The sequence below is a fragment of the Triturus cristatus genome, chromosome 5_2 (genome assembly GCF_964204655.1).
Source record: "Triturus cristatus chromosome 5_2, aTriCri1.1, whole genome shotgun sequence".
Taxonomy (NCBI): domain Eukaryota; kingdom Metazoa; phylum Chordata; class Amphibia; order Caudata; family Salamandridae; genus Triturus; species Triturus cristatus.
The window spans coordinates 903,449,553-903,477,434 of NC_140588.1; the positions used below are offsets into that span (position 1 = coordinate 903,449,553).

A 27,882-nucleotide genomic window follows, 5' to 3' on the forward strand; every position below is an offset into this window, starting at 1 on the left:
TTCAGTTAGTCTTTCCTCCTTTTTTTGTTTTAACTTTCCACACAACTTTATTCAAACACGGGATGGTGTTGGTCACTCCTGGTCAGTATCTCTTCACAAAACTTACCCACTCAGTTTTATCATCGTGTGATTATATTTGGAGTTTGACTATGCATTTGTAAACTGACGCTCAAACATCAATGTTTTATATATTGTTTATCATTTATTTTGTTACCAGATACCTAGCCCCCGACGAAGAGCCTTTTGGCTCGAAATGCATTGGGCATTCATAGAGTTAACTTCTTCAAAGATTTGGATGTGTATGAAGATAAGGATTGATATCTAATCATCTAATTAACATTTTGGCAATGAATAAATTGCGACAACCAATGGCTTATTGAATTGACATTTCATTTATTTCCATTTTTTTTCACCACAAGTTGGATTGAGTTTGTTTAAACCCAGAACAATCTGTTTACTAAGTCGAGAATTTTCTTAAGGTTTTCACCTGTGAGCAAATGTGCGTGGAGACTAGGGCCACACAGGCCCTATAATTGGACAAAACATTACACCAATTGCCAAATCAACGAGGAGTCAAAAAACTTAGTGATCAACATCTCCACTACTGAATTATCGAAATTCCAAACAAAAACATTACAAAAGGGTTTATCATACGTATCTACGTATCAAAGTAATTAACTTGAAGCACAAGTGAGTCTGTTTAGATTCATGAGAAATCTACGTCTGAAACACTTTTTTACAAACATCAGTACATTTTCAGAACCAGCTAATCAAGGTACCCTAATGGATCTTAAGCCAGACAGCACGTTTCAAGCACCTGTCAGCCACAAAATACTTGACACCTTCGAGACAATAGTTCGTAAAGATTTGCACGACATATTCCAATCCAAAACATCAAAAGCTAGCAATTTAACTACCAATGAGAAAACAGCAATTTCTAAACTCGCCAATAATCAGACAATCACATGTTGCAAAGCTGACAAAGGAGGAGCACTAGTAATATTGGACACATCATTTTACATAAATAGCGTGGAGCTACATGTTTCAGATACCAATGTATACATGCAATTACTTTCGGATCCTACTTCATCTTTCAAACAAGTCCTGGCATCTATCATTGACAAGGCTTTAACATCAGGAACCATCAATGAAAGAGATAAAAAATTCCTCATCAAGCAAAACCCAAGTATACCTTATCTGTACATGATACCAAAAATTCATAAAAACTTAAACCATCCTCCATTCAGACCAATAGTGAGCACTCGAAATTCCATTCATGAACCAATTGGCAAATACATAGATCGACACCTTCAACCAATCGTAAGACAAATGACCACATATGTTCAGGATACCACAGATTTCCTCATAAAGCTTGACAAAATTGAGTTGACAGAAAATATTGAGTACATTCTATGTACCATGGACGTACAATCATTATATACCTCAATCCCCCACAACTTGGGACTTGAAGCACTGGAATATTTTCTTTTAAGGAACGATAAGGAGAGCAACCTCAATGTTTTCCTAATGGAGCTAATGCACTTTACGCTGTACCACAGCTATTTCACTTGGAAAGATCAATTTTACACACAATTGAACGGAACATCAATGGGAAATTGCGCTGCGCCAGCGTATGCAAATTTATTCATGCATCATTTTGAACTCACCCACATCCTTTCACACAAACAATGGACGGACAACGCAATTCTATTCATCAGATACATTGATGACATCTTTCTCATTTGGAAGGGCGAAGAAACTCAATTACTGAATGCTATACAAGAATTGAACACGGTAGATGACCGTATCCAATTTACACATGCAATTGACAAACAAAAAATATCTTTTCTAGACGTGGAAGTAATGATAATGGATCAGAAACTGATAACTTCAGTTTATACTAAAAATACAGACAGAAACAACTTTTTACATTTTTCAAGCTTTCACCAAATGAGTCTTAAACAACATTTACCATACTCCCAATTACTGAGGATTAAAAGAATATCATCGACTGAAGACCTGTATCAGGAAAACAGACAGGATGATGACAAAATTTAAACAAAGAGCATATCCAGACTCTGTATTACATCACGCCAATGAAAGAGTAAACAAAAAAAACAGACAAGAATTACTCAAGATGAAGAAGTTGGAAGTACAGCAGGACCGAAATGTGTTCGTATCAAAATATTCAACCAGAAGTCAAAAAATCAAACACACAATAAAAAAATATTGGCCAATGTTACAAGCGGAAACAGAATTCAATGGCATTTTTAATCAAATGCCCATATTCGCATACCAACGCACAAAAAACCTACAACAGATGTTGAACACAAAAAAGAAATCAGAGAAGACACACACAAGGGGACTATTCCATGTTTGAATTGTGGCAGCTGTAACAACATTATCAAAGGCACTACATTAACCCATCCAACGCAAGGTACTCCCATCAAATTGCATGTCACAGCAACTTGCGATTCCAATTTTGTTGTGTATCTACTAAAGTGTCCATGCGGGCTTTCCTACGTGGGCAAAACGGAACGAAAAATGAAAACCCGTTTGACAGAGCACAAAAGTAATATAATCAATCAATCAATCAATCAATGACACTTGTAGAGCGCGCTACATACCCGTAGGGTCTCAAGGCGCTGGGGGGGGGGGGGGGCCGCTACTGCTCGAACAGCCAGGTCTTCAGCTTCTTCCTGAAGGAGAGGTGGTCTTGGGTCAGGCGCAGGTCGGTCGGGATGGAGTTCCAGGTCTTGGCGGCCAGGTAGGAGAAGGACCTTCCTCCTGTGGTCGCTCTTCGGATGCGGGGGACGGCGGCGAGGGCGTGGTTGGCTGATCGGAGGTGGCGTTTGGGAGCGTAGAAGTTGATCCGGCTGTTGAGGTAGCTCGGGCCTTGGTCGTGTAGGGCTTTGTGTGCGTGGGTGAGGAGGCGGAAGGTGATTCTTTTGTTGACGGGGAGCCAGTGAAGGTCTCTCAGATGTCCGGAGATGTGGCTGGTTCGTGGGATGTCGAGGATGAGTCTGGCTGAGGCGTTCTGGATCCGCTGGAGTCTCTTCTGGAGCTTGGCGGTGGTACCGGCGTAGAGGGCGTTGCCGTAGTCCAGTCGGCTGGTGACGAGGGCCTGGGTGACGGTCTTCCTGGTCTCGGTGGGGATCCACCAGAAGATCTTCCGTAGCATGCGTAGGATGTTGAAGCACGCCGAGGAGACGTTGTTGACTTGCCTGGTCATGGAGAGGGAGGAGTCCAGGATGAAGCCCAGGTTGCGTGCATGGTCTGTCGGTTTGGGTGCGGTGCCCAGGGCGGGAGGCCACCAGGAGTCGTCCCAGGCGGAGGGTGAAGAGCCGAGGATGAGGACCTCCGTCTTGTCAGAGTTCAGTTTCAGGCGGCTGGTCGTCATCCACTCGGCTACCTCTTTCATCCCTTCGTGCAGGTTGGCTCTGGCGGAGGCGGGGTCGTTGGTCAGGGAGAGGATCAGCTGGGTGTCGTCGGCGTAGGAGATTATGCTGAGGTTGTGTTTGCGTGCGATGGCCGCGAGGGGGCTCATGTAGACGTTGAAGAGGGTGGGGCTCAGAGATGATCCTTGAGGGACGCCGCAGATGACTTCGGAGGCCTCTGACTTGTACGGTGGTAGGCGGACTCTCTGTGTTCTTCCGTCGAGGAAGGAGATGATCCATTCCAGCGCCTTGTCCTGGATTCCGATGTTGCTGAGGCGCTGTACTAGGGTGCGGTGGCAGACAGTGTTGAATGCCGCGGAGAGGTCTAGGAGGATGAGGGCCGCTGTTTCTCCATTGTCCATCAGGGCTCGGATGTCATCGGTGGCGGCGATGAGGGCGGTCTCGGTGCTGTGATTGGCTCGGAAGCCGGACTGTGAGGGGTCGAGGGATCCATTCGTCTCGAGGAAGGCGGCCATCTGCTTGTTGACTGTCTTCTCGATGACTTTGGCTGGAACCGGGAGGAGCGAGATGGGGCGGTAGTTCTTGAGTTCGGTGGGGTCCGCTGTTGGTTTCTTGAGTAGAGCGCTGAGTTCGGCGTGCTTCCAGCTCTCAGGGAAGGTGGCGGTGTCGAAGGATGTGTTGATGATGTCTCGCAGGTGGGGTGCGATGACCGCGTCGGCCTTGTTGAAGACGTGGTGAGGGCAGGGGTCGGTCGGTGATCCGGAGTGGATGGAGTTCATCGTGCGGATGGTGTCTTCGGTGCTGATCGGGGTCCAGGCGTGGAGGGTGGTGGTGGGGGGTGGTTGTTCGGTCATGGTGTGCGTTGGGTGGTTGTTGAAGCTGTTGTGTATGTCCGCGATCTTGTTGTGGAAGTATGAAGCGAGGGAGTTGCAGAGGTCTTGCGATGGGGTGATGTCGTTGTTTCCTGCGCTGGGGTTGGAGAGCTCTTTCACGATGTTGAAGAGTTCCTTGCAGTTGTGTGCGTTGTTGTCCAACCTGTCCTTGAATGCTGTTTTCTTGGCGGCGCGGATCAGCTGGTGGTGCTTCCGGGTGGCAAGCTTGAAGGAGGTCCTGTTGTCCGGTGTAGGTTCCCTTCTCCAGACTTTCACGAGGGCTCGGCAGTTCTTCTTGGAGCTCTTGAGTTCGTCGGTGAACCACGGGGCTTTCTTGCTGCCGGGTCTGCTGGGCGGGGTCCTCAGCGGGGCGAGCTCGTCCGCGCAGATGCTGATCCACTTCGTGAGGTTGTCGGCGGCCTGGCTGGGGTTCGCTGAGCTGGCAGGAGGGTGCTGGCTCAGGGAGGTGGCGAGCTGGTCTGCTGTGATCTTGTTCCAGCTTCTGCGGGCGGCTTGTTGCTGGTGGTGGTGGGTCGTCGTTCTCTTGAAGGTGAAGTGGACGCAGCTGTGGTCCGTCCATTGAAGCTCTGTGGCGTGGCTGAAGTCGATGTCTGTGCTGGAAGAGAAGACTGCGTCGAGTGTGTGTCCGGCGAGGTGGGTGGGGGTGGACACCAGTTGCTTGAGTCCAAGATTGGCGAGGTTGTCGAGCAGGGTGCTGGTGTTGCGGTCGTTGTTGTTCTCCAGATGGAAGTTGAGGTCCCCCAGGAGGATGTAGTCAGCGGAGGGGAGGGCATGCGGGCTGACGAAGTCGGCGATGTCCTCGCTGAATTGTGTGCGTGGTCCCGGAGGTCGGTAGATCAGGGTGCCTCTGAGGGTGGTGTTCGGGTTGGTGTGGATCTGGAAATGCAGGTGTTCGGCGCTGGTCAGGGTGTTGTCGGTGCTGGTCGTGAGACGGATGGTGTTCCTGTGGATGATGGCGATGCCTCCTCCCATCTGGTTGGCGTTGCGGTCCCTCCGGACGATCTTGTAGCCCTCTGGGATAGCGATGGCGATGTCGGGAGCTGAAGAGGCGTTCATCCAGGTCTCCGTGAGGAAGGCAACGTCAGGGGCTGTGGCGTCTAGAAGGTTCCAGAGTTCGATGGCGTGTCTGTGGACGGAGCGGGTGTTGAGCAGGATGCACTTGAGGTGGGTGCTGCTGGTGTTCGACTTGGCGGGTGCTGGTGCGAGGCAGGTCCGGATGCAGGTGAATTTGCAGGCGTGGCAGCTGAAAGGTCCGTGGGTGCGTCGTGGAGTGGCTTGGTGGCATTCTGGGAGTCGGCCAGTGTTGAGTGCGATGAGGGTGGCGGAGGAGTACGACAGGCGGGTCGCTCGGGGTCTTCGTGGGCCAGGGGTCCTGGCGCTGGTCGCGATCCGGTCGCGGACGGGCGCAGACGGGCTTACCTTTGGCGCGCCTTCGGCGCACAATCGGCGTGCCCGCTGCGCGTGACCGCTGCGCGTTCGCACGGTCGCCATTTAAGGCGAAGTGCGCGGGTGGGCGGAGCAGCTGGGAGGCGGGAGCGGGGAGGGTACAGAAGAGAAAAAGGGGCGGGGAAAGCGGCGGTGGCGGGAAGGGAGAGCGGAGGGCGGCGAGGTAGGCGGACAAACAGGAAGGAAACGTAAACACTGGCACAACGGACTTAATAAAAATACAGGCACAAATGGGGGCAAAAACAGGGCAAAAACAATAGCTTAGCAGCAGAATCAGGAAGCCGGCAGTCCTAAATCGGTTATCGCTACACACTTCAACAGATTATCACATAATATCAGCCATCTCCGGTTTCTCATTTTGGAACAGATTGCATTACAAAACAGCAGAGACAACAAAAAAATTATTTTACAAAGAGAACTTTATTGGATTTTCAAATTGGACTCGCTACACCCGAAGGGTCTGAATGACCGGGTGGAATATAATTGTTACTTGTGATTCGTGAACTTAAGTCACTATATTATCCATGTGCAGGCTTGCAACTCGTACAGCATGTTGAATTGATCCAGTTTTATAATGCATCTTTTGCAGCATTATTCTTGATTTTACTGTTTCATTTTTCACTGTTTTATTTTTCTGTTCCATTCAATAACTTTTTTGAGCCATCACATCAATAGCTTTATTTATTTTTTCAACTTACGTTGACATCATTAGGCTCGTATCGAGTCTTTCTTCTATATTTATCACAAGCTTTTCTCGCATGTGTTTATTCACTTCCGGGGCACACGATTATCACTGCCGATTCCTGCGGTCTTGGAACGCGGGATCACCGTGACCGAGAGACGGGTTTAATCAGGTATGCACTGCAGCGTTATATATTAGTATTGGGACTTCGCACTTTAGAATTTTCAGACATCACACTGTTTTATAGACGTAAGAATCACCTGCACAGGCACGTCGACGTATTAGATATCGCGCACGTTCTAAATTGCATGACACGGTTAGAACTAGTTACCGGCACTTTTTAGAGTTCCACCCCACACGTCCTTTTGATTCTCGTGATTATTTTTCACATTATTCTGGCCACCATGGATGTTAATCAATCACGCTCACCAAGACACTCACCATGTTACTTAAACTATTTAAGATATTTCGGGCGTTATAATTCACGTCATCAGTCACCTCCGATATTTCTTTTAAACGTCTATCGTTTTCGTTACATTCTGGCTCTGACATCACTAACCCACGGTAAATTTTGTTTATAGGGAGTATCCCCTGACGAAGGGAAGACCCCGAAATGCATTGGGATTTAACCCTGTAACCCAAATACTCATACCGAAAAAATGGAAGTTCATGTATATGAAGAAGTTAAAAAACTCAAAATGTGAAAATTATCAACATTCGTAAAGGCAATATAAAGAATCGAAGACTGTGAGAATAAACAGTTTTTTGAATACAGACATTCGTGAAAAATTCATTAAAGTTTGAAGTTTTAATAGAGTGCATACTGGGATACACCTTCCACTGGTGAAGGAATTTCTTTTTATTCATACGTGACATCCCTCTTGATCTAGGGATAAGATCCCACAGCACCCAAGACACGTTGAAAGGAATATATGCGTGTTTAAAGTTGAACGAAGGAGTGCGACCGATTCACAATTTTCTTGTTATGCCTTTTACATCCCCTGCTCAGCCAGTGTGTTTGTATGTGTGCTACACGGAATATTGGAGTGCTGATGCGATTGGAATGTTGGGTGCCTGAGAGGTTGGAAGTGACAGTTGAGAATGGGCTGGGCAGCTAGCAGGCTGCCCCTGGTGGGGCTGCTTCAGAGCTTAACTACTTGCTCTTGAGAACATACCTACTTGTACTTTTAACTATCTTCAATAAAGTTTCATGAATTGTATCCTTCCTGCGTGGACCTTCAGCACTACATATTTCTTAGATGTTAAATGTATTTCCGTTCTGAAAAAGAAATTTTTGTTTTCGTTTTCTTTTGACAAGTTTTGTATATGTTTTAGTGCAATGGGTATTTAGTTTTATATTCCAGTATAGTTTGTTGTTACATGGTTGTAATACTTTTACTTTTATTTGCAAATGATAAAGGAGGGAGATATGTTGCATTCTTCTTTTCTTCGTAAAAGAGAATGTGGTGAGATTCTGGAACACGATTTGGTTCGTGCCAGTTGACAGGAAGTCTCCCTCCCGGTCTGTCGTATTAAACTTACCTTCTAAGCATCATTGAAGGCCCGGCCTCTATTATTTCACAGTCCTACTTCGAAGTTTACGGACAGCAGTTCGGGGGATTTAAAAAAATCAGGTTACCCTAAACATAGCTAGTTGGTTACTCACTCTGGTGTTGATCAGATGAGGCTCACCTTTGGCATCAGGCAGTGGTTTGCGTTATATTTATTATCAATCGGTACCGGTTTTATTGTTTGGATTCGGGCTGTGGCTAGTGCTGGCTTGGGAAACATAAATTGCTGGCACTGATGTTACCTGGTTGTCGGACTTCTCGTTTCAGCACCAGGTCAACTCAGGCAGCATCAACCTTATGTCCTTCTCACAGTGAAGTGACGCTACTCACCTGAGTGTCAATCAGGCAGCCGGGGGCGGGGCTTCCTGGTCGCCCGGTCGAGGACATTGCTGCGAAAGGTAGGGAGGCCAGGATTAAAACAGCACGTACGAATTAAAATGAAAGTACTTATAAAAAGAGCTTCGTCATCTCGGAAAACAAAGGGTTCACCGCTTCCCGTAACCTAGTGAAATGCCCCGAATGCCGGCAAGATTAGCTGGTGTGGGGGATTTAATTAAACACCCCTCTCTCCACAGTGGTACACTCCGTGCCTCCTGGGCTGTTGCGCTCGGCGGAACTGGCTGCCGTGTCACGGTTTTTTGGTGTGACGTAGGAGGGTCTGCTGCTAGCTCGGGCAGAGTGCGGACAGGCTCCCCTGCAAGCCGCCGGTTATTATTTATTTTTATGTTTTCATTTTAAGCCCTTGTTCCGGCTGCCACGCCTTCCCCTCGTCCCCCAACAGCAGTGACTACCGGAAGCCGCAAAAAGAGCAGGGGCCCCATGTCAACTCCGGCCAGACGGCGGCTCATGCGAGACTTCAAGAGGTAAAGGAGTGAATCTTCCCGTTCTTTAAGAGGTCACTTTTAGAGGTACTGGGGAAAGCGAAGACCGAACCCTATTGGCACCGGGCTGCGGTATTATCGTGTCTATTCTTATCATGCTCCTACGTTGATAGCGTAGCGACGGCATACGCTCACCAAAGCTGGGTTGGGAGCCTTACGCTTTTTGCGCAGGAGCAGATCGTTCTGTTCAGTCAGAGGACGATTCTGGCGGTAGCTAGTCTGTGAATGACTGTATGCTGTAATATTTACTCTTTCCCCGCAGGCTGCAGGAGGATCCCCCTGCGGGGGTGAGTGGAGCCCCGTCCGAAAACAATATCATGGTGTGGAATGCTGTCATCTTCGGGTAAGTGTTATGTTTTCTCAAGCGCTTGTTACTTCATTAGCCACCGTAATGTACTTCTCCTTCATGTGTTTCCCTACTCCCTGAAGTTGACCCTTACCCACTTTGGAGGTTTGAACACGCGTGCTTCACTTGCTCAGTCAGTCGTATTGCACATAGGATTTACTCACTACTTGTTACAAATTTAGAAAGCTGTTATGTGAGTGAAGTACTGCCAGTACGACTGATATTTTCTTCACAAAGGAGGCAACCCTAGCCTCGTGCCACTGCTGCTGGGCATCAATGCCCACGTTTACCTGCTGTCATTTTCTGAACTCTACCTCTGTTATTAATGTTTAATTGACTGATTCTCTCCATGTCCTGTATGTGATTGACCATCCGTGCTTCCCTGCCCCTGCTGTTCATGTCCCTAGGCTATTTTCAATTGGTTCCCTATGTAATGCTTTTGCTACCCCTGTGTTACTGTGTTCTTTATCCCCCTCTTATTAAACTTCCCTGACCCTGCTTTTACTCTTTTCTTCCTGTTGCAGTTGTATTGTATTGTAACTGCATTTATATAGTACTTACTACCTCTGATGAGGCGTCGTAGCGCTTTTTTCGGTGAGTAGCACACTACTCTGGAAACCCATAAAGGATTAGTGGTGAATTACTATATTGAAAGTAATTTGAGTGGTTGATATGTCAGTTATTTGAATTGAGAAGGATAGTTAGTGGAGGGACCGAGAAGGGAAAATGGTTTGCATTTATATAGCGCTTGCTACCTTTGGTGGGGTGTTGAAGTGTTTTTTCGGTAAATAGCACGCTACTCTGGAACCCATAAAGGATTTGTGGTGAATTAGTATAGTAAAATATGAAATTAATTTGAGTGCTGGACATGTTAGCCAGTTATTTGGATTGAAAGGGATAGAAGGGAAGGATTTAGATTTTTTTTTGGTGTGTTTTGTTTTGGAGCTCAAAGCAGTAGGAGGAGGCTTTGAATGAATAAGAGGGAGGTGGAGGAGGATGAGTAAAGGGATGGGAGGAGTCCGAGGGAGGGTTTAGGAAGGTTTATTTTGGGGGACCGGAATAGTAAAAAGGGGCATGAGATGATGCAAGGAGGGGTGGAGTAGGGAAGAGTCTTGAAAGGGTTATTTTGGGGCTAATAGTAGTGGTATGGCGTTGGGGATGAATGAGAGAGTGGAGGTTATGGCTATATTGATGAATTATCGGATGATAAATAGGCTAGTGCATTAGAAAGAGTAGTAGAAAGAGGTTTGAGATGAGTCAGAGTTGAACTAGAGGATATGTTGAGTGGTTTAGGGTGAAAAATAGGCTAGTTCATTGGATGTGCAGAATTGGAAGAAAAGTAAAAGTAATCTATAGATCCAGAAGTAATAAAGATATCGAACCATAAGTACATGGAAGGTGTGTGTGTGTGTGTATATATATATATATATATATATATATATATATATATATAAATTTTACTTCAATAGTTAAGCATTTGTAGATTGTTATGATCAAAGATTTCCTTATATATGCAGTCGCTTATATACATGTTAGAAACATACAACAATGTAACTATCAGTAATATGTACATTAAAGCAGAACGAATGAATATCTATATATAATTTGTGTAAACATAAGTATTAAACACATACATGAACATATCTATAGTGGAAATAAATACTTGTATACAGAGAGATGCTGTAGATGAGCATTTATGTGTGTATATTTCTATCTGTTTGCGTAGTGTGGTTATGTGGGTAAGAGCCAATTCTTGAGTAGTTTTCTGGTTATCCATGGATCTTATGTTAGGGGGTAAATAGTTTCTCTGCTTGAACAGAGAATGATGTGCCACTCGTTGCTTTTTTTCTTTTATCTTGGGATTTTGAGGCGAGGTGCCACTCTAGAGCGTAGGTTCCTTCGTTGAATGTGTTTGGTGATTTTAATCCTGATGAAGAGCGGTCCTGTCCTGCACATCGCTTTGTGGGTGATACAAAGCCGCTTGAACGTGAATCTTCCGGTAACCAATGCAGGGGAGATGTGGTCTTGCGGTTTTATATGTAAAAGTAGTCTGGCAGCCGAGTTCTAAATCTGTTGCAGTCTTTCATGGTCGTCAAAGGTGATCCATGGTGGAGGCTATTGGCGTAACAAGGGAGATGGTAGCCTGGACTTTGTGTGGGAATCCCAGATAGGGGAAGATTTGTTGCAGAATTTTTATAGTAACAGAACTTGATCTTGCTAGTTTGTCCACTTGGGAGTTCATGACCAGTCCAAGGTTTCTTACTTCCTTTGATATTTTAGGCTTTATTCCCAGATCATCAGGCCACATGGCGAGCGGGTCATAATGTTTCCAATCGCCACAGGGGAGTATTTCCGTTTTGGAAGCATTCAGTTTGAGATGGCTCAACCCATCCTTCCTCTGTGTTTGGACTTCAGGGACTCCCATCCCCAGCTTGGACTGCAGTGCCCCCTTGTGCTTAGACTTCGGACGTTCCTGAGTCACCATCTGCCTCCACCCTCTCTGCTTGGATGCAGGTCCCTCCACCCGCACCCCGCCTGTGCATGGACGCAGGTGGCCCCTCACCCCCCCCCCCCCTGTGCTTGGACGCAGGTGGCCCCTCACCCCCCCCCCCTGTGCTTGGACGCAGGTGGCCCCTCACCCCCCCCCCTGTGCTTGGACGCAGGTGGCCCCTCACCCCCCCCTGTGCTTGGACGCAGGTGGCCCCTCACCCCCCCCCTGTGCTTGGACGCAGGTGGCCCCTCACCCCCCCCCCATGCTTGGACGCAGGTGGCCCCTCACCCCCCCCCCATGCTTGGACGCAGGTGGCCCCTCACCCCCCCCCCCCCCCCTGTGCTTGGACGCAGGTGGCCCCTCACCCCCCCCCCCCTGTGCTTGGACGCAGGTGGCCCCTCACCCCCCCCCCCCCCTGTGCTTGGACGCAGATGGCCCCTCACCCCCCCTGTGCTTGGATGCAGATGCCCCCTTACCCCCCCTGTGCTTGGATGCAGGTGCCCCCACACCCCCGTGCTTGGACGCAGGTGCCCCCGTGCTTGGACGCAGGTGATCCCCCCCCCCCCCTCTGTGCGTGGACGTAGGTGCCCCTGCACCACCCTCTGTGCTTGGATGCAGGTGCACCCCCACCTCCCTGTGCATGGATGCAGGTGCACCCCCACCCCCCTCCTGTGCTTGGACGCAGGTCAACCCCCTCAACCCCTGTGCTTGGACGTAGGTCACTCCCAACCCCTGTGCTTGGACTGTGTCTCCACCATCCACTCTTGGTTATCATGTCTCCAGCCCCAATAGAGAATCGGGGCAACTAGGGAAACCACCGCAGAGTAGGCATATTGGCTCACGGCCCACACAGGGCACAAATATTGGACTATTTAGTAATGTTGAGCGCCAGAGGAAGTGATCCCAGATAGGGCGTAAACAGGCTGCACTGACACCCGTGTAGATGGCCCATTGATGGCACCAATATGTGACAGGTTTTTGTATAATCACAAAATGTCAATGTTATAATGATGAGCGCAAGAGTAAGCGAGCCGATAGGGGGCATAATCAATTTTGCATTGGATCGGAATGTACAATTGTAAGAATCACTTTCGTATACACGCTTCGCATGCGCTGTGCGCGAGTGTTTAATGTTGAAATGCACGGATTCTGAAAAATATCGCTGTGTTAAATACCACCTTGCATAAGAAAGCACCATGGTTAAGGGACGCAATGTGAGCCGGACGGCCTGGCGTTGTAATGACACACCTTGCCTGACCTTCTATTGGCCATGAGTGGTGATGTGTATATGTGACGAGGTTCAAACGCAGCGGCCGCCAACACTGAGGAAGGCGTACGCTGAAACGTGTTTGTTTTGTAAATTTGTGTGCCATTAAAATCAGGACGAGGATTTACCCCCTGCGAGTGCTAGTAATTATTTGTGGGAGCGTGGAGATTTGCGCAAGTCTGTCGTCGCGCACCGAGCACCCGCTAGTGAGTGCTTTGGCAGAAAGTGGACCGTTGAGAGCTATAGACACAGACACACACACCCTCTCTCTCTTTTTGATAGTCCTAGCTCACACACAAAAACAAGCATTTACAATGCAATGGTCTCAGCATTGTTAAAGTTAGAGCTATTGGCATTGCTCATGACATTATTTTTGTTTTTAAAACATTTAAAGAAACGGCATTATTTACAATGTCAATAGCTTAATCACTCTCAAATGTGAGACATATTGCATTTGCACCCACAAACAGAGCCACACACACACACAGAGCCACCCACACACACAGAGCCACTCACATAGCCACCTACACACACACACACAGAGTTACCCACACACAGACCAAGCCACCACGCATAGAGCCACCTACAAAAAAATCCACCCACACAGAGCCACACACCCAGAGCCTCCCACACGCACACAGGTCTATTGGAGTTTACAACTATACAGAGCCTCTCAAAGATCTTAGGCCCCCTATCGACCCAGGCTACCCTTCTGACCATGTTCATATGTTGGAACAAGGAAAATCTGCTGTTGGCTCTGGAATTACAACATTGGCTTCCAACTGAGAATAATTTTCAAGTGAACCCGGTCTAAGTTGAAGAACATTAGCTAACACAAACGAGGTATGCAAAGCCCCCAAAAAAGGGAGGTTACTAGATAGGGGCTGCTCCCACCACCAGTCACACCAGTGACCCCTTTAGGTGTATATGCTTTACCACGGTTAGTAGAAGATTCACGGGAAACAAATGAAGGCTTGTCCAATAGCACAGATGATTTCTTACATCCAGGTTTCCCTATGGGGAGCCCTTGCCGGGCCCCCCTCTGAGACCCAGAGAGGTGAGGGCAGGCAAGTGGCAGCTCAGCGCCACGCTGACTGCGTTTTGATCCTGTTTGATTCGTGACGTTATTTAAATATACCTGTAATTCGAGGAATGTGTTTTTTTCCATTTTAGTCAGACGTTGCAAACAATCATACAAGGAGCTTGATTTTACCAATTCAGTTTTCTGGAGAAACCCATCCAACCTAGAATCCAAATGATTAGATTATAATCGGAAAATAGGTTCAGCTGAGCTTCCCCTCCCAAACATTTGGCGGGCCTGAATTAACTGCAGAGTTCGATGTAAGCTCAAGTCCATTTCTGGTTTTTGCCGTAAGTAAAGGGTAAGTAGGTTCGCGAGGCTTCGTTTGATTAACCTCCACTTCAATACTCAACAAATACGTCCCCCAGTCTGCAGAGTCTGCGGCGCACAACATAAAATGACTCTGGTAGAAGAGCTGTAATAACTGCCTCCTTATTTGTGGTCACATGTATATCACATTTCCACCTCCACTTTCGAGATGTTCCCATTAATGACTCCCACAGTTAAGAAATGTCAGAATTGAAGTTTTATTACAAATTCGCTTACTCGGTGGAGAGATTTTCCGACCCACCTTACCCGAAGACGCTGACACCGAAAGGCCCAGCCTCTCCCGGGCGATGAAGGGCCCCGGCGATGAAGGGCCCCCTGTTGGCCAAGTCTATACCCAGGCGCGTGGAAGTATGGCTACATTTAAGCTCCTCCTCCTGACAAGAAGGCAGTCTGGGACCTGTAGTCCTGTCCCCAGCGAACAGCCGTTATGGCGTCCACAGGAGATATGGCACTACATTTATAATGGATGCAACCCGACGAAGGCATGACGGGAACACTGACAGGTTTGGAGAAGAAGAGCTGCTTTCAACAGAAGCAAGTGGTCCACCTTGGGTTTATCGAGAGTGTAAAGTGAATTAGAGAGTGTAAAGCGAATGGAAAGGCGGGACCGTCCAAGTTGGAGGGACCGTGTTTAGACCGAGGAGCACCGAGGGAGCCGAGAGCAGGAGGGAGTGGTGGACGGGGATGACGCCATGAACATCACCGCCTTTCTCCGAGGTCAAGCAGAAATGCCTCGGAGAAACGCAGTGGCATTTTCGGATTGGGGGGCGTGTTTTTCTTTCTCTCCTCTTGCCATTGGCTGGAATGTTTACATTCCAGAGGAGAGAAAGAAAGTAAAAAACACGCCCCCGAATCCGAAGAAGACTGGGCTTAAACGGACAGACGCCCCTCTCCTCCAATGGCTGGCCTCCGTTTAGAAAGCCAGCCAATGGAGAAGAGGGGCGGGTTCAAGCCCCGCACTAACCTTAGATCTCGCGAGCGAGACTGCGCAAGCGCAGCCTTTGCTAGCCGAGACCTAAAAAGCACAGAAGTCGCAGTGCCCAGCAGTAAATTAATGCTGTTTCTTCTTATTTAGGTGTTTACTTCATCTGAAGGCACATCTTCTCGGTGTGCTTGATGGATGAAGGAATAACATTTCTTTACTGTCTGAGTTTCAAAAAGCCACATACTCTAAAATGAATGAATAGAAGATACGCTCTTCATTTAAAATTAAGGAAAACAAAGAGTGAACTCTGAACAAGGGATTATCATTAAAACTATGGATCCCTAAGGGATTTACTTTCCAACATCTTAAATGCCAGATTTTAATATTTCACAGTATGCCCTACATATTTTGGTGTAGGACCCTTGAAACAAAATTAAAATTGCTTTTTATATACTTTGTATTCATTCAGACTCATAAAATTGGCTTCAAATATTTCCTTTGTTGATCAAGCAGTTCCAGTGTTTCCTGAATGGAGTTGCAGAGTTGGCATAGGTTACTGACTCTAAGAAGGAGAGTCGGGTTGGGGAGGGCATATGCTGTCAAATTGTCAAAAAGATAATAATCGAACACAGAGAAAAGATTTCTTAACTTTCGTGTTCATTTTAAAATCTAGGTATGGTGGTTTTTGCCTAGAATAAGAACTCACAATATACATGTTTTTATATTTTGTTGTAGTCTCGATGTCTGATAAACGGCAGGTTGTTGCTTTAACATCCATGCGACCCTGGTCGTCTTGTATCATTTTGTGCTTGACCAAAAGTAATATAATGTAACCCTCTAATAACTGTACCTCAGCATGTTGGTTTATCAAATCTTTTTTTAAAAATGTATATAAATAGAAGATTTAACAATCGTGTCATCTGCCAGGTGACTGTCAATGAAATAGTTGATTCGGTTTGTGGTTGCAAGAGCATAAAAAGATGTGAACTCTAGCTCTAGTCTTATGACTTTGTGGCATTAAGTTCTTTGGGTTAAGGAACTTCCTGATGCAATTCAAAACTATTGGCTCGACTTTCATATTGTATTAGCGGTCCAATATGTTAAACCATACTTAAGAGCAGGGACTATTTTTGTTTCTGTTGCCGTTAAGGTTGGACTAATCTGGCTTCTTTTGGGTTTCTAATCTCTTTGAATGACACAGTTGTTGGGATTTCCCTGATATGTCACATTCAGGGATAGATGGGGTTGATTTGCTTCCTTTAGTATCTTTATTTACTTGCTGATTAGACTATGGTTGGTACTTTACTACTGTTAGTCCCCATCCAATACATATCACTTAGTACATCATTGATGTCTGAACATAAAATATGTCCCTATGCAGAATTTACGCTAACAACCTGAAACATTCGAGGGCTCAACAATACACGCAAGAGCAAGCTATTACTGCACTATCTTCAGAGACATAAAGTAGACATAGCTTATTTACAGGAGACACATCTTTCCCCAAGGGTTCCCACCACCTTTGTGGCAACATGGGGTCCACAAAGGTATTTTGCGGGCTACAGTTCATATGCAAGAGGGGTCGCCATATTGGTCCACAAACGAGTCCCCTTTCACATGACAGAAATAACAAGCATTAAAAATGCAATAGGTCTCGCCTTTCATTAAGTTTAAAGCCATTTGCTTTGCTATACAATACCATTAGCAAAGCAAATGACTTTAACTTAATCAGAGGCAAGACTTATTGCATTACAACGGTTGTTATGTGGACGATCGTTATGAATTATTAGGTGCTTGGGAAACAAAAGTAAAGTAACTCGCTAGTCACTATCCTTCAATACCTGTATGTGCACCCCTGCACAGAGAAGTACTGGGACTTTTCCCTTAATATTAAAAAAATACATGTACTCTGTATCTGTGAGTAGACACTGGTGTGTAGCGCACATCCACAGTTTCCTATGGCCTTGTAGCGCTGTCCTGAATGTCGTTTTCGGTACGGTTCTGGCACTCTGCCTCCCAGTATATGGGTGTGCCTACAGTGATGTGAATTATTTGAGTGTTGTTGGACGCGATGACATTGAGCCTTCAGCAGCACGTATTCACTATGTTGTTAATTGGAAGTAAACCTGTGAGGGTCGACCTAGGTGCAAGGCAGCCAGACCCCTGCACGATGCTCAGGATGTCCACATTATACATATTTACGTAATGTACATAGAAATAATGTAAATGAAAACTATTTACATAGGCAGCGGTTATCCGGAAAACACCATGCAGGACCTAGCCTTCCTGGACCTGTGTTGGACACCCTTTGAAAGCACGGACCCAGTGAATTGCATGTATTTTGACTGACCAAGTTCAAGTCATAACAGGTGACATTACATGTCCTTTGACCCCCCCCCCCAAATGACATTGCAGGGCTGAATCGTAGTGTTACCTTTAACCCCTCAATAACATCCTTTTGTTTTTGTTCCGAAAGGGTGATGGGGTGGAGGGGTGTCGGCAAGGTGTTGAAACTACAGGGAGTTCTGAACCCCTCTACTCTGTCCACGAATCCCAGGACCTGACGTCGCGAGGGCAGTTCCAGAGATACCGAAGGACTAGTGAGAGCGAGGGGTGGTTATGTGTTTCGTGTGTGCCTGTTTGTGGGCGTAAAGTGGAAAAAGAAACCGCGATGTGGCGCTGGGAACGGCAGCAGTTGGTCCCGAGTAAGGGTTCACAGAGGGGACTGGATCTCAACATTCCTTCTCCTCTCAAGACGTGCGGCCGCCTTGATGTAACAACGAGTTGGAGAGCTGCGCACAATAAGACGCGCGGCTGCCGGCCGCCATGATTCAATGTGTAAAAACAAAAACGAGTTGGCGAACTGCGCACAATAAGATGCGCGGGTGCCACGATCCAATGTATTTAAAAAAAAAGCATTTACAATGACAATCCGTAAAATTCACGTAAATGCGAGACCTTTTGCATTGTAAATGCCTGTTCTACAATGTACATACATGGTGCAATCCCAGAAGCACAGCCAGGCCTGCGGGTGGCGTCCTCCGTGCCTCCTGGCAGCAGCTCAGCTGGCTGAGAGCTCCTGCCCCGCCCGGCAATCCCCGCCTCTCCTCACCTCAATTCCCCTAGCAGGGAATTTCCAATCATAACATAGGTTTTATCATTTTTAGGGCGTTTGGCAGACTAAATGAGAGCAAGCAAATGGAGAGCGAAGCCGAGATCAGAGACACTGTTTCGCTACCTGCTACCACACACTCACCTTGGTTGTACCTGCATCAAGCCACGCCCTCTTATTTCACCAAGCGCAGCTGCCTGTATCTTGTATTCCACCTCTGGTTCATGTTTTCCAAGACAATAAGTGAAGGGGAGCACTCAATCTGAAAGGCCTGCTTGTTTGTACCAATGCTCATTTAGGTGTCCTCAGAGCGGGTCTCGGCCTGATGCACCTTTCCCAAATGCAGACCTGCACTTACGGCATAAAGGGATGATGCACCCTGACCTCGAGGAAACTCTGGTGCACCCCAAGGCAGGAGACACAACAGTGCATGTATTCGGTGCATGTCTTGCCCCCGTGTGAGCTGTCATGTGCTGCACTGCACATGGTGTTACAACCGATGTAGGCACCGAGGGGTGTTTTTTAACCTGAGTTCCTTTTTTCAGTTTTGCACATTATTATTATTTTGCACTTGCTCGGTTGTGTAAAGCGCCTGTACATTGACTGGTGCATGTGCGTTATATACGACTCGTAAATAAGCTGTTTCTGCAGTGCCTGTGGCCTGCCTGTAGCCCAGCACTGAACCACTGCAGCAGTTCCCGCCTAATTCCCGGCAATCGCCCGCAAGTATGACCTTGGTTCTGTGCTATGCAGAGAGGCCACAGCTTGGATGAGTGTGTTTTCTGAACACCTTCATGAGAGTGAAACTCGCACTGCTTTCACACTCCACTTTGGAGCGCTCAATTGTGCCAGAACCTCCTCCGCCATCTGACCTTCCCCGCATTGCAATAAGGAACTCATCTTGCGTGACGCGCTGCGCAAGACTCAAGCTGCATGACAGAATGAATCAATAAAAAAAATCTAGGGACGGTAGTAAATACTTGTATTGCTCGATCTTTCCGGCCTTATTGTGTTGTAGAGCGATTGATGTGACTTCAGTCTCTTTCCATTCAAGTCTAGGGGTTAGAGTAGTGTATAAAGCCTATTTATTAGGCACTTCAACATGATTCTGTGTTCTGTATAATAGACTGAAGTCAAGGGTGGAATGTACTGCTCGATCTTTCCGGCCTTATTGTGTTGTACTGCTATTGATGTGACTTCAGTCTCTTTCCATTCAAGTCTAAGGGTTAGAGTAGCGTATAGAGCCTATTTATTAGGCACTTCAACATGATCCTGTGTTCTTCCCCATAGATCAGGGTTTGCATACATATCCTAGGGGATAGATTCGTTAGCATTAGGGGTAATCTGTTCTGTAGTAGGGGTATTTCATGGAGCTGAATTCAGGCCTGGTAGGCCTTAAACGGGAGAGATATTATTCTTCCACCGATGTTAGTCTTGTTTAATGAATGTATAATAGACTGAAGTCAAGGGTGGAATGTACTGCTCGATTTTCCCGGCCTTTCCGTGTTAAGGGAGGCCTAATGTGACTTCAGTCTCTTTCCATTCAAGTCTAAGGGTTAGAGTAGCGTATAGAGCCTATTTATTAGGCACTTCAACATGATCCTGTGTTCTTCCCCATAGATCAGGGTTTGCATACATATCCTAGGGGATAGATTCGTTAGCATTAGGGGTAATCTGTTCTGTAGTAAGGGTATTTCATGGAGCTGTGCTGAATTCAGGCCTGGTAGGCCTTAAACGGGAGAGACTCCATCTTTCCTCCTGCCCTGGCAGCTTGGGAAGCTTCAAGGTCATAGGCAGTGTTTTAGTTAGGAGGTGTTATTCGCTTGGAGAGAACCGGTTCAGGCCGGCCCTTATCGAAGGATTGTATTCTCCTTCATGCCGAAGACACTACAACAGGCCGGCCGGCTGGGAACGTGTCCTTGGCATGGGGAGGTACAGGAATTTGGTGGGCGGCAGGTTTTGAGCTGGAAATTTCCATGAGAGAATGCACATCTATATTAGTGAAAGTCTGAGGCAGACACTGGCACTTGCTTCTAGACCATAGGCGGCATCTGGCCGTTAGCAGTAAAGCTACTACTTATTCCAGGGAAGACAGATGACGAACCTGAATCTAAAGAGGAGAGAGTAGCCGATGAGGAAGAGGTTCCAGTGACTCGGAGAAAAAAGAGAAGGGAGTAGATCTGTGACTGCAGAGGTGTGACTTCCAGGCGAAGCCGAGGCGCAGACGGGAAGGGAACCTAGATGACCTTTGAGTACAGGCTACATATAACCAAGGTGACGTCAACCCCTTACTATTAGAGTGTATAACTTAACCTTTCACTTTCCTTGCAGGTTGTATATATGATGTATTTTGCAAATGTGCATGTGGCATTTAAATAAAGTATTTAGCTTGTCGTGAGTTAGCATGTGTTGTGTGTCTTTATATAGGAGGATAGCCTATTCTTTCAGTCAGAGTTAACGCAGCATGAACAGAGGTTAATCCTGGTCAGGTAAGTGATAACTGGATGAGGGGGAAACGAGCCCCTCAAACTAGAGAACAGGTTGTGCTCAACTAATAGTCTTTGTGTGATCTGATATATATAGTAATCCCGATTACTACGGTAATAATAGGATGAGCTCGTGCTAAGGCTGCCGTCTGGTAGGAGATTCTGGGTCTGACTGAGGCCGCGAGACTATGTGTGTTGCTGCCGTGTGGTAGGAGATTCTGGGTCTGCCTGAGGCCGCGAGACTATGTGTGTTGCTGCCATGTGGTAGGAGATTCTGGGTCTGCCTGAGGCCGCGAGACTATGTGTGTTGCTGCCGTGTGGTAGGAGATTCTGGGTCTGCCTGAGGCCGCGAGACTATGTGTGTTGCTGCCGTGTGGTAGGAGATTCTGGGTCTGCCTGAGGCCGCGAGACTATGTGTGTTGCTGCCGTGTGGTAGGAGATTCTGGGTCTGCCTGAGGCCGCGAGACTATGTGTGTTGCTGCCGTGTGGTAGGAGATTCTGGGTCTGCCTGAGGCCGCGAGACTATGTGTGTTGCTGCCGTGTGGTAGGAGATTCTGGGTCTGCCTGAGGCCGCGAGACTATGTGTGTTGCTGCCGTGTGGTAGGAGATTCTGGGTCTGCCTGAGGCCGCGAGACTATGTGTGTTGCTGCCATGTGGTAGGAGATTCTGGGTCTGCCTGAGGCCGCGAGACTATGTGTGTTGCTGCCGTGTGGTAGGAGATTCTGGGTCTGCCTGAGGCCGCGAGACTATGTGTGTTGCTGCCGTGTGGTAGGAGATTCTGGGTCTGCCTGAGGCCGCGAGACTATGTGTGTTGCTGCCGTGTGGTAGGAGATTCTGGGTCTGCTTGAGGCCGCGAGACTGTGGGTGCTGAGATCGCGAGGCTGTGAGGTCTTGATATATATATATATAATAGGAATTCCCTGTCCTTAGGTGGTACATATATATGTGGTTATTTAGGTGTAAAAAGGCCCTAGGGAGGGGGTAACGTTCTGGTTTGGGTTAGAAAGGCTCTGTGGAGCAGGTTCTATCTGGAGGGAAAACCAAAGCAGAACAATACTCCTGCTTATACTACACCCAAGTGAGGTCGAACGAGTAAAGATGTAAATGGGACTGCATCACTGACTTGTATAACCTTTGGGGGTTATTGTACATTCTGTAGAAACACTGTTTTCCCTTCCACCGTTAAGGGGGTGTTAGAAATGGGGGTCCCTAGTTGGCAATGGCTGGCCACTGTCCAAGTAGGGACCCTTCTTCCTAAGTCAGAGTAAGCAGCCTACACCCTTTGATAACCCCTCCTCAACCCTGTGGTAACGTAGCACGAGCAGCTAGGCTTATCTCAGAGGCAGTGTGTGAAGCATTTATGACAATACACAGTAACGCAATGTGGAACACTACAAATGGACACCACTCAAGGAATTATAAAAAAAATAAGTATATTTATATAGACTTAACACAAGACCAATAACAGTAAAAATCCACAATACTAAGACCATAGGGCTACTTTAAAAATGCTGCAAAAATAGTTCAAGGTGCACAAAATGTTGTTCAGTTCAATGCAGTGGTCTCTGCGACCCTTTTACTCACAAGGAATCTGGATTCTGTAGCAAAGCAACAAAAATGTCGCTAAGGAGTTGTAGCGATAAATTTCCTCACGCTAACCAGCGATGCGTTGAATCCTTACCGCAAGAGAGGATGATGCGCTGGGTTGCGGGCAGGACAAAGCGACAAAATTCTGCACGCTAAGCCGGCAATGCGATAAAATCCTTGGCGCTAAGGGAGGATGATGCGCTGAGCCTGTTGCGTGTGCGATCTTGCTGCGATAAAAGAAAATGGCGCTCCGCAAGGGAGTGACGATCTTGATGCGATGCGGGGAAAATGGCGAACGCACGGCGTCCGCGCTGCGATGAACTTGGTGCGATGATTTTTGGTTAGCGAGCGTTTTGGGGCACGCTTACAAACAGTGCGACGATATTCGGGTTAGCAAGCGTTTTTCAGGCCCGCAGTCAGGCGATACAATAACTTGGGTTAGCGAGTGCTTTGGAACCCGCTGACAGGCTCTGCGATGATCTTCGGGATAGCGGGCGTTTTTCAGGTCCGCAGACAGGTGATGGGACGATCTCCGGTAGCGAGCGCTCTGCTGCAGCAGAGCGACGATTTTCCTCACGCTTTCTAGCTGCAGCGGCTCGCTAACTGGGGTTAGCAACTATTTTCAGCACTCTTTTCTCAACAGTAGAACTAGTGGCCCTGGAACTCACAGGAGCCTCAACGTTAGATAGAAATCCTCGCTGGAGGAAACAGAAGGCTGGTGGTGGAGTCTGATGTGCCTGAGACTCCTGCAGGAGGCTAGCTCTCTTCTAGCCCTAGGGTGATTGCTGTAGCCAAAAATGAAAGGTCATTCAAAGTTCTTTTCCTCTTCTTCCAAGCCCAGTAGTAACCACTGCAGGCCAGTCCAAGAAACGCACACAAGCACAAGGACAGTCCTTCTCCTGCAGATTCCTGTAGTTACACGGACAAAGGTTCTTCTTGTTGTCCAGGAGCAATACAAATTGTAGGGGTTGGGGCACAGATATTTATACCCCAAAAGTCTTTGTTCTCAGAAGCTACAAGTCACTGAACCCAGCCAGAACCAGTTCTGCCCAGCCCTGGAGCACTTTGTTTACCAGGCTGCATCCTTCCTTTCAGAAAGAAGGGCTCTGCTATCAGACGCACAGTGGGAGGTGGAGCCAGCATTCACCTTGCCAGGCACAGCCCTATTCACGTCCAGGAGCTAACCCTCCCCATACTCCAATGCAGATCTCTATTCAACTCTGGTCTGACTCAGCCTGCCCTGTCCCTCCAAAACCAGACAGCCAATACACATAACAGCAGAGCACACTGGAAGGCTTAGGCAAGAAAATACATACTTTCTAAAAGTGGTATTTTCAAACACAGAATATACAAATAAACTTCACTAAAAGATGTATTTTAATATTCTGAGCTCAGGCATACTAAATTCGTTTTTCTACCATGTTCTGTGGGTCAGTTAGGACTATAGAATGTAATAGCCAAACCTCCCATTCTGGCCAATGAAGAACAGGTAGCCTTACAGTAGTGAAAAACGAAATTGGGTGTAATTCACTACCAGGACATGCTACACACATCAGAGCATGTCATACCTTACACATACAATGCACCCTACCATAGGGGTGGCTTACATGATGCCAAGGGAAGGTTCAGGGGCTGGGAAGTGGGTGCACTTCACAGCCAAGATGGCAGTTCTAGACTGCACGCAGACACTGCAGTGGCAGGTCTGAGACACACTTTACAAGCTGCTTCTGTGGGTGGCGCAAACCAGCGCTGCAGGCCCACCAGCACCATTTGGTTTACCAGCCCTGGGCACACACAGGCCACGGTACTGGGGACTAACAGGTAAACCAAATAAGCCAATCATGGATATACCAATTCACATGTCAACTTTACACAGGGAGCATTCGCGTTGTGGCACTGAATGGCAGTAGCACAGTGCCCAGAGCATCTATTACCAGCAAAAACAGAGGAGACGCAGCGAAAAATGGAAGGGAGACTCACGCCAATGGGGCCAGGTCTAACGGGGTGAATGTAGGAGTTGGTAGGGACCTTTACTGTTTTTAACTTGTCCCGTCCCAAATGAGCCTCTCGCCTCAGTCTTTACACCCCCATGGGCTGCTTAAAACCAGAGAGGACAGTGATGCAAAAAGGCATTGATGCGGGGGAGGGCGGGCAGATAACTGCCCGATTATCCTTAGCGTGCCGGGGCAGCAATGTTTAACAGTGTTTAATGTGGCAAGAGCCAGTTTATGTTACATAGCGCCACGAAGCTGCAGCCAGCGCAGTCCAGTAACCGCTATACACATTGTTTCAGTTGCACAAAATCACCATTGCGCCAGTCGACCACTCTGCATTCTTCCTTGTAGCGCTCAGGGAGCCTGTCCTCGAACGATAGGCGCATCCACATGTTATAATTGCAGTCAGCCGCCGAGACAGGCGGACGTCTGGAGTAGTTTATAATGGTTTTAACTCCTTGTAAGAACAGAACATTTAGAGATATTACATGTAGCATAGAGATCTACCCAGAAGTAGTTACCTCGAGTACATTTTGCTCCACTTTTGCGTCAGTCGTTAAAACCAAAAATGGCGATCCTGGAATAAATATTTAATGTTTTAGCGCAGCGCCAACATGAATTATTTTGATTTCACGTCCCTAATTCTACCAAAGAAATAACACAATATAATGCGGTGGAACCAGTGGCGCTGCGGTGATGGGCGGTAGCAGCGCGGAGGCGCTAATACCATGGGCAGGGGCGGCAGGGTGGCCCTGAGGTTAGCAGTGGCAGTCGGGTGCTGGGGCTGAAGTTCAATAGAACGTGTGACGTAGATGGTAATTCAGGAAGGTGAGCATCAGTCGAGTGAATGTGTAGGTGAGCGTATTGTGCGGGGAGACGGTAGCCTGTCTTTTGGAGCTAATGGTGTGGTGCTGGAGAATAACTCTCGGAAGTGGTATTTTGTTTGGCAGTAGTAGTGTGTGTGTGAAGGCGTCTCCTCACAGCACTGAACCGGTGCCACGAAGTCGCTTCAATGCACATCACCTGTGTTGCATTGCTTTGTCCTCCCCGTGACCCTGTGCGAGCTCTGTGTTTGCTTCACAGCTGTTGGAATAAAGAAGATGACTCGGTGGTTAGACCCCATCAGTGTTTGTCCTCTGTCTTTCAGTGGCTGGCCAATGCACAGCTGAAATGCAATGAGGCAAAGTCGGAAGTCCTGTTGTTCGGATCTTTTTCCTTGGAGTTTAGAACAAGACTCTGGCCCTCGGGCTTTCTATGTCCCCCAGCGATCAATGGAGCCGTTAAAAATCTCGGAGTTTGGTTCGATGAAAACCTGAACTTTGCTTCCCATATAAAAAAACTTGCTGGCACTTGCTCTGGGCTACTGAGGAGTCTCAAGAAGTTTCTACCCTTGCTGCCAGACAGGGACAGAGAGACGGTGGTGCGTGCTCTGCTTCTCTCCCGCCTTGATTATGCCAATGCCCTCCTGGTTGGATGCCCGGGCTACCTTGTAAAGAAATTGCAGGTGGTCCAAAATTCGGCAGCCAGACTTCTGGGCGGCTTGTCCCCCTGGCAGAGTGCTCGGGCTCAACTTCGGTCACTTCACTGGCTTCCCGTGGAATCACGCTTTAAATTCAAAATGTTGTCTATTGTACAACAGGCCCTCTATGGACTCGGCCCCAAGTATTTTCAGGATAGATTCTCCTTTTATATTCCCAAGAGACAGTTGAGGTCATCCTCACTGCTGCTTATGCAGACCCCCAAATTTAAGCGTGAACGTTTGGGGGGGCAACTCGTTCGCCCGTAGAGCCTGCCTTGCTTGGAACTCTCTTCCCCTGTCTCTGAGGGCTATCGGTGATCTGCATCTGTTTAGAAAGTCCCTGAAGACATTGCTGTTTTGATGGTTATCTGTGGTTTGGCCGCCTTTTCTGTTAGCGCCGGGACACTTCCGAGTATCTGCGCGCTTAATAAATTAAAATAACATAACATAAAGACATTTCTTATCTGCTTGTTAAATAAACAAGCAGATAAGAAAAGGCTTCACGACACACAAAGCAGGCAACCGTGTCCGGAGGGGACGGACAAAAAAGCCAAAAGGAGGTACCCTGGACACCTTATTTCCAATGGCAGCGCACCGTTTAACATAAACGGTGACGCAAGCCAATGGGAATAAGGGGCAGGGCTTGAAGCCCTGTTCTAAAACTGACTATCACTATAAGTCTCGAGGCGAGGAGCGCATGTCTGCTCCAACGCCAGCCGAGACCTAAAAAGAGACACAGAGGGCCGATATCTGCTGGTCAAAGGTTGCCTTTGGGGTTACACTGTGCTGTTGGTGAATGTCCATGCCCCTAATAAAGAGAGCCCAGAATTCTACATAAATCTTATGGACCAAATAGACCTCATGGAGGCGGACCAGATATGCATGGGAGAGATCTCATCCTGTTGCTGAACCTACAACAAGATAGTACAGCGAACACCTCAGACACTAAACCAAAGTCCAGGCGCGCGCTAGCAAAGCTGATAGATGCGTATCTGCTCGCCAATGCATGGCGACACCAGCACCCATCACAGACAGTGTATACACACTATTCTACGCAACATGACCCATGGATTCAACTGGACTATTGGCTGCTAACGCCCGCTCTGTCGCAGTGGACTGCTGATGTACAACATCTACCGCGTACACTGTCTGACCGTTCACCTGTCATTCTGTGGCTCCGCATTCCCAGAGCTGGGGGGGGGGGGGTGGAGAGGCATTGGAGGTTTCCCGAGGCAGCTCTTTGGGACGATGTCTTTCGTTCTGAGATACAGGCGGCAATATTGGAGCATTTTGACATTAACAAGGGGACGGTAAAATCATAGGCAATGCTTTGGGAGGCTTTTAAAGCGTATATACGAGGAGTCTGCATTTCCAAACATGTGGGCATACTCAAAGACTTGCGGCGTAGCTGGAAAAGAGCCTTGTGGATGTAGACTATGCTCCAGTAGCCCGTAACCCAACAAATCGGCTACAAAAACGCTTTGCATTAATGACAAAGTTCCATGAGTCGGCGGACCATGAGACACACTACCCAGGGAAATACGCAGTAGCCCGCAGATATGGGGAGGGAGAGAGGCACGACTGTACACTTGGAAGAATGCTACAACCCCCCCCAGACCCCCACGGGAGGTCAGTCTTGCTGCCCTTAGGAGCTCCGATGGCATCTATATTGCAGACACTGTGGGTATTCAGAATGAGATATTAACATACAGACCTGTACACGACAAGGGCGACCCCAGGCGAGGCGCCTAGTAATAGTGGCCTTGTGGTGTGGCTTGATTGGGCATACCAACAATTCTTGGGTGAACCATTTACAGAGGAGGGGATAGTCCAGGCCATGGATGGCTCTAAGGCACCTGGATTGGATGGCTTC

The 27,882-nt window shown here is 47.6% G+C and overlaps 1 protein-coding gene across 1 annotated transcript in view; it reads left to right on the forward strand.

The window, feature by feature from the left end:
- The first annotated feature begins 8,365 nt into the window (after nucleotides 1-8,365).
- The window catches only part of UBE2A (ubiquitin conjugating enzyme E2 A), a 253,198-nt gene continuing 233,681 nt past the window's right edge, over nucleotides 8,366-27,882 (forward strand). Inside the window, exons 1-2 of the mRNA XM_085608056.1 lie at nucleotides 8,366-8,853; nucleotides 9,134-9,214. Of these exons, the coding sequence (XP_085464182.1) occupies nucleotides 8,810-8,853; nucleotides 9,134-9,214 (125 nt within the window). The 5' untranslated portion in view covers nucleotides 8,366-8,809. The remainder of the gene's footprint in view (nucleotides 8,854-9,133; nucleotides 9,215-27,882) is intronic.